General features: G+C 44.9%; 1 protein-coding gene across 3 annotated transcripts; it reads left to right on the top strand.

The window, feature by feature from the left end:
* Nucleotides 1-32: 32 nt before the first annotated feature.
* On the top strand, nt 33-6,344 carry BLOC1S2 (biogenesis of lysosomal organelles complex 1 subunit 2). 3 transcript variants are annotated; one of them, XM_006014788.3, is made up of 6 exons: nt 51-134; nt 806-891; nt 1,362-1,478; nt 3,409-3,528; nt 4,195-4,299; nt 5,673-6,344. In XM_006014788.3, exons 3-6 carry the CDS (start codon nt 1,436-1,438, stop codon nt 5,702-5,704), a joined length of 300 nt encoding a protein of 99 aa, XP_006014850.1. In that variant the 5' UTR covers nt 51-134; nt 806-891; nt 1,362-1,435; the 3' UTR covers nt 5,705-6,344. The 3 variants fall into 3 exon arrangements, with proteins under 3 accessions (XP_025064867.1, XP_006014850.1, XP_025064759.1); XM_025209082.1 differs by lacking the exon at nt 806-891 and having other exon boundaries at nt 33-134; XM_025208974.1 differs by lacking the exon at nt 51-134 and having other exon boundaries at nt 789-891.
* Nucleotides 6,345-7,262: the final 918 nt, after the last annotated feature.

The following is a 7,262-nucleotide window of genomic DNA, read 5'->3' as shown; positions in this document are numbered from 1 at the left end:
AGCCCCGCCCCGCCCCGCCGGGCCCGGCCGCGTCCTGCTCCTGGGACCGCGGGGCCGCCGAGCCCGGACCAGGCTGCCCAGGGGGTGTCGCTCCTGCCTTGCATAAAACCGGAGCCCGGAGACGTAGCGGGAAGGTGGGCAGGGAGTTTCCTCCCTGCCCCAGACAGCAAAGCCCGTGAGGGTGGGAGAGCGCCCACAGCACAACACCGGAGTCGGGCGCCCCAGTCAGACGTGCTGCGGCCTCGCCCCTGCTTTTGCCCTTGCCCACTGGTTCTCTTGTCGCTCCCTTTTCTCTGGTCGCTCTCCTGCTGCGCCAGTTACTCTGTGCTCTTGCTGTGAGCTGCCCCAACCCGTGTCAGGGGAAATACCAAGACCACCATGGTGCTTTTCCTAGTGGCAGGGGAAAACCCACTTGCAGGATACCCACAAGGGTACAGGGTCGTAAGGCGTAGCTGGCCTCCCGCTTTCACTTCCATTGGGAAGATCTCGGCTCTATGCCGACTTTGTGGGAATGGGAGACTTCTCTGTAGCTTGCTCTTGCGGCTGAGGGTAAGCGAAACGCGGGGGCATCCAATCCCCAGGCATGTAGGATGCCCGCCAAAGGATTTGGAAGCATCTGAAGCCCCAGGCGGAGGTGGGGGATGCTGGCTGGTAGCAAAGCCACATGTGGTTCTTGAATGACTCGCGGATTTGTAATTGATTTGGCTGATTTGACTTAGGATATGGACATTTTTCCTTGAAAGAATAAATTAATGAATTAATCTAATTAATTTAATTAAATTAATTAAAGTTCAGGCATTTCCAGGGGTCAAGCCATGCAAAGGAAAAAGCAAGCAAAGGTGAGGCTCCAGTAAAGGAAAGGATGGAGAGATTATTGGGTGAAAACCCCAGGTAAAAACCACTTTTAGCAGGAGAAGCTTGTTAAGGGGTTTAAGGGAGGGGAGAGGAAATTCAGCCAACAAGCACTGGAGGATTAGCAGTGCCTTCTGGAGAGGAGGGAGAGAAGATGAGTTCTCAATTGTCTGTGACTAAGGATAAAAAAGGTAGAGCAGAGCTTGAATATAACCAGTAGGAAAAATCACATTGAAAGATCCCTTTCTCCATGTTGCTCTTGGGTCCTCTTTATGCTGGAAGTAGAGTTACTTTTCTCTTTGTAACCTGAAGGGTAACTGAAAAGCCCAGTCTATTTAACTTCACCTTCAGACAGTTTTACAGATAAGGGTATGGGATTAATGCTGTTTTAGTCTGCAATGTACACCATATGCTAAAGGCAAACATTGCAAAAAAAAATGTGTTTTTGTCTTGTATGTGTTCCGCTATTTTACTTTCCACTACCTCTGCCCTCTCTGTATCTTGATTAGAGGATCCTGCCGTTGAGACAGCAGAAGAGGCTAAGGAACCAGCAGAAGCAGATATCAATGAGCTTTGTAAGGATATGTTCAGCAAAATGGCCACGTATTTAACAGGTGAACTGACAGGTAAGGCCAACTGTGAAGCTAACAGACATTTTACTAGCTTTGAGCGAAACTGTTTAAAAAACAATATCTGCTGTTTAGTTTGCCAAAGTGGTACCCACATAGGTTAAGATAATGGAACATCTGATTTTAGCAAAGCTAATGAAGGCTCCAAACAGTTGTGCCAATCTTTCAAATGGTCCTTCAGTACAGAACTAGCAACCCAATGCAGCTTAGTTTTCTGATCTCTTAAAACCTTTGTTGTCTTTATGTTAACATTGCCAAATTGCAAACAGCCACTGTGGTATGTTGTTGGCAGCTATCCTCTTGTCCAAGGTGGGCAAGTTTTGAAAATCCCTCTGTCCTAACTTACTGTATATAGCCCTGAATCAGCAAAGCCTTAATCATGTTTGTATGACTCTTGGATACTTTTAATGTTCCCATTACTGTCATATCTGAGCACTCACAAGCTAATGTATTTGTCCTCATCATATCAGTCAGAGGTAGAGACATTCAGTTATTCTCACTTTGCAGGTAGGAGCAAACACGCAGAGAAACTTAATAATTAGGTACTTAATTCATGTTGAAATACCTTTGAGGACCTGGGCCTAAGTGATTTGCTCAGGGTCACAGATCTTTTTGTAAAGTGATTTGCTCAGGATTGTGGGTCACAGGCAACCCACATTGCTCAGGGTTCATCCAGGATGAACATGAGCTGCCAATGTGAGGAAGCGGTCAGTAAAGCTAACTGCACCTTGTCGTGCATCTACGGATGCATCACAAACAGGTCCAGGGAGGTGATCCTTCCCCTCTCTGAGGCATTAGTCAGCCCACAGTTGGAGTACTGCGTCCAGTTCTGGGTGCCGCACTTCAAGAGGGATGTGGACAACATTGAGAGGGTCCAGAGGAGGGCCACTCGCATGGCAGGGCAGGCCCTACGAAGAGAGGCTAAAGGGCCTGAACCTATTCAGCCTCCACAAGAGAAGGCTGAGAGGGGATCCGGTGGCCATTTACAAACTCACCAGGGGGGACCAGCGGGAATTAGGGGAGGCTCTGTTCCCTCAGGCACCACCCAGGGTTACTAGGAATAACAGCCACAAATTGTTAGAAGGTTCAGGCTGACCATCAGGAGGCATTACTTTACAGTTAGGGCTGCCAGGCTCTGGAATGGGCTCCCACATGAGTTGGTATTCTCTCCTACCTTGGGGGCCTTCAAGAGGAGGGTGGACAGATATTTGGCTGGGGTGATATGACCCCAGCACCCGTTCCTGCCTGGGGCAGGGGGTCGGACCTGATGATCTTTTTAGGTTCCTTCCGACCCTAAGAACTACGATTCATAGGAAGTCTCTGATAAAACAGGCATTTGAACTTGCATATCCCTAGGAGCAGAATTAATTCTCTCTCTCTCTCTCTCTCTCTCATTTTTTAATGATACTTTGAGGAATTGAAGCATCTGTGCGATGTGAAAGATATAAAAGTTAATAAAGAAGTTCTGACTCTAGGATTGTTTTTGGTTTTTTTTCCCTACCAAAACACAGCACAATGAGGAGTAGTCTGATGTCTTAAGCCTTAACCTTACAAGCTATTGCATAGACGCACATATCACCACCGCTTTCATTTAAACATCTATAGTTAGACCAGAGTGCTTATTCATGCAGATCAGCTTTCATGTTCAAGGCCTCTGAAGCAGCTATCTCTAGAACAATAGATACTGTAGAAATGAGTGTAACTAGAAGGTCTCTATTTCTTGCTGAATGTGCCATGTTTTTCAATCCATTTGGAAATTCCAGTTCTCAAAATACTTTTTCCAGAGTGCGTTCTGCGAGGGGTGTTATTAATGGCTAAGCTGTTCTTAGTTTTGTACTGCTCTCATCTTGAAATCTAAATAAGTTGCCCATTGTATCCAAACTGCTTGGGCTTTGAATAAAGCTGTAAATATTTTCCTTTCTTAAAGCCACAAGTGAAGACTACAAACTCCTGGAAAACATGAACAAATTGACCAGTTTGAAATACCTGGAAATGAAAGATATTGCTATAAACATTAGTCGGAACTTGAAAGACTTAAACCAAAAATGTAAGTTAAACAAATTGGAAAGGAGTATAGTAAAAGTTGTGTTATGTAGTAAATGAAACTTCTAAGGAGAGGAGACTGTAGAGTCTTACAGTCCTTCAGAATGGATTTGCAATCCATAATGTGTTATATTTTGTGTTGCTAAAGAAAGGACCACTCTGAATAGAATTGATATTCATCCCTTCGCTTTTCTATGGGAGAGGAAGGATGGCTTTATGGTAAGCAAAACAGGAGTTAGGAAACCTGGATTGTATTTTTACCTTTGCTTTAGGATCCTTCTCTGGTCTTGGGCAAACTGGATAACGAGGTAATTCATGCCCTTAAGCTTGGTCCTCGAGCATCGTCATTTGAATGTGGGGTACAATAATATATTTCTGCGTCATCAATGAGGTGGAGGTTAATGAAATTTCAATGAACTGTTAATTGATAAGAAGAGGGCATGATTTTTGTATTTATTCCCATTGTCTTTCCATTGGTGGTGAGTTTATGAGCATTTTTTTTATTATAGTCTTACTTTTTAACTTCGTACTTGTTTCTTTGATTTTTTTGGTTGCCTTTTTAAAATATTCTGTCCAAAGAATATCCTGAAAAACTCTTGTCAGGTCTGAGATAATTTTTGTAGGTGAACTAATAAGAATTGATGGATACGGCTTTCTTCCTTTTTCTAAGATGCTGCTCTTCAGCCATATCTGGAACAGATCAACCTCATTGAGGAGCAAGTGGCAGCTCTTGAGCAGGCAGCCTATAAGCTGGATGCATATTCAAAAAGACTTGGTAACTATTTTCCTGTGCTGTGACTATTGAGCAGGGTGGCCTAATATACAGAGTGGTTGTCACAAGCTAAGAGTAATTTCCTTAAAGGGGATGAGTAGCCTACATTGAAAATGTAATACAGGGTTATTCTGCTTTAAGGAATTTGGATTGTAGCACTTTTTTAAGACTAGCAAGAAGCGTGTTATAACTTGGATAAGTTAGAAGTTACTAGGGGTGCACCGATAAAGATTCTTTTTGGCCAATACTGATGGCTGATTGATAACCAGCCATATTAGCCAATACCAATCTGATAACTGATATGCAGCCTAGCAGCTTGAAGAGCAGCATCCAGCTGGTAAGTGACAGGGGTGAGAGGGGAAAGGGAAAGGGCATGGGGGGTGGTAGATCAGGGCCCCATGGGGAGGGAGGGAGTGGGCCAGGAGCAGGTGCTGCCCAGCCAGGGCAGGGTGTGGGATGGAGCTGTGGGCAGCTCATTGAGGTGGGGGACGGCTCTCCGCTGCTGCGTGCACCCCAGGGGGGCTACAGGGTGGTTACGGTGAATTTTGGAGTGGCTGTAGCCCCCCTCCCAACGCCACTGCCGCCCGCTTCGCCCCCACCCACCTCGAGCACATCCCTGGCCCAGCCCCCCTGCCGGGGAGAGGCTGGCACAACCAGCCTGCACATTGAAGCCCACTGTGCCTGCAGCAGGCAGCCCACCCTTGCCCCGCGCACAAATCCAGGGGACATGTCCCCATGCCTCCCTTGGGGGTGCGTATAGCAATGGAGAGCTAACCTGTCCCCACCCTGGGGGCCTCAATCTACACCCCCTCCCCCCCGATACCCCTTCCCTCCCCCATACCTCTCCCCCCCTCAACAGACTTTCAGGTCAGACACTGCTCTCCAACCTGCCAGGCCGCAATCCTGTTTGAGTGCATGCACACAGCATTTATTGGTGACATTGGCTACACTGACCAAAAAAAGCCAATTGCTGATAACGTCAATTTTCTTTTTATCAGTGCTGATCCAATATGAACTGATATATCAGCGCACCTCTAGAAGTTACTTTATGTAGAAGTTGACAGTAGTGTGGACACTATTTTAATGCAACTTATTACAATCATGGAAGGCACTTAGGACTAGATTTTCAAAGATAATGGGTGCTTTTAAAATTCCACTGGTTACCTAAGTTTCATTGAAACAAATAGGATTTAGGTAATCCGGGTAAACATGGGGACTTTTAAACATATTATCAGCAACTAGAAGTGCCTAAAACGCCTTTTGAAAAACTGCCCTGAGTCCCTCCTGTTACTTTGAAATCAAAGCGGGGTTAGGATTGGGGTTTGTTTTGTTTTTTTTGTCTCAGTGGTAATTGATATTCTGATTTTCTTCTGCAGAAGCAAAGTACAAAAAATTGGAGAAACGGTGAAACCTACAAAAAAAAAAGACGCTTCCTAAATACAAGATTTTTTTTTGAGAAGCAGGTTTGTGGGCCAGAGTGACCTGTCATATTCCTGAGGTTTAAGCTGCACAAGGCACAGGAGCACTTACTTCTGGAAGAACAGTGTACTTGGGGATTGTCTTACCTGAGGAGTTGATTACTAGTCCAGATATCTACTGAAATTTTGCTTTGTTAATCCCTTCTAAAACTAGAAAACTTTCCCTTCTCTCACAAATGTGCTTTTACTGCCTGTATTACTGAGCTGTAATAGAAAGCTGAAATCAGCACTGAGCTCTTGCGTGCTGATGTACTATTGCATTTGACTTCCTGAGCATCATATGGCATACTGCCTTGTACAAAAAAATCTCTGTAACCCATGAAGACTTCTCTACAGCTGCAGGACCTGACCTTTCTCTAAAGTGTGTTGCTTCTTCCTTCTCACCTTGAGGCAAATGTCTTGGAAATATTGTGTCTGTAATTATCTAAAGTTCTTGGTTTTCAGAGTTGTGACTGCGGTTTTGGAAACGTTTAGGTTTGTTCTTTATCTAGATCACCTGTTGCTGTGGAGAGAATGTTTACAGTGGCTTTACAATAAAACTTAGATATGTTGTACTTTTTTCCTCAGTAAGTGTCTGTAGCATGTTTCCTCATCTGTTTTGTTAAACTTTCATGCTTTTTAAAACAATAGAGAATACACAATTATCTGGTAAAAGTTATTGTATATCTAAGGATCACTGGACAAGATAAGCATACTTTGATATTTGGTCTTAATAATCAAGAGGTTTTAGATGCATGTGCATTTGTCTCAAAGGACTTTAACTTGGACAACTCCCAGTTAGGGATGCAAAGTAACTCAATTGCCCTCCCACCTGGCTGCTCAGCTGTTTTAGTTGGTTTCTTTCTCTGTCTGCCCATCTCCACCCTACAGTGTAATTTCAGTGCCACAGCTTATTGCAATAATTCTTGCACTTCCTGCAAGAAGTTCCCTCGAGAGGAGTACTACTGATCGCGGTTGCTAGTAGTCTAGATTGTTCCACTATATGTATAAATCGGCCAGAGAGGAAAAAGTAACTGTGCAAACAATAGGAGATGGGAGGAAGTTAATGTCATGGCCACCTACTTTATTGTTTTAACCCAGATCCCACCAATTTCAAAGAACAGGACTTTCTTGTAACCAGATCTCTTTCCTTTACACATGAGCTCCTAAACTGGATTCCAATAGTTGTACTAATGGTCGGTTAAGATCAGCTTCTCAGCTTCTCTTGGACAAAGGTCACGGTGACCTGAGGGTCGAACCCAACCAGAGCAAGGTCTTTAACATCACCTTGAAGTGAGACTCCAGCAACCACTTCATGCCCACTTCATGAACTGGCGTTTCCTCCACTGCGCCTGCCTCAACTGTCTGCCTCTGAACGGGGCTGTCTGCTTCGGCCACTGGGACAAGAGGTGCTGGCGATTTAGCTACGCGATAGAGACCCTTCCCCATGTGTTGTGCAGCTGCAAGCCTCATGCTGGAGCCTGACAGGTCCACCACAACACTGTCCAG

Source organism: Alligator sinensis, unplaced genomic scaffold (assembly GCF_000455745.1).
Source record: "Alligator sinensis unplaced genomic scaffold, ASM45574v1 scaffold264_1, whole genome shotgun sequence".
Taxonomy (NCBI): Eukaryota; Metazoa; Chordata; order Crocodylia; family Alligatoridae; genus Alligator; species Alligator sinensis.
Note: the sequence above shows the minus strand (reverse complement) of the source record. Positions and strands in the feature narration are given on the sequence as shown.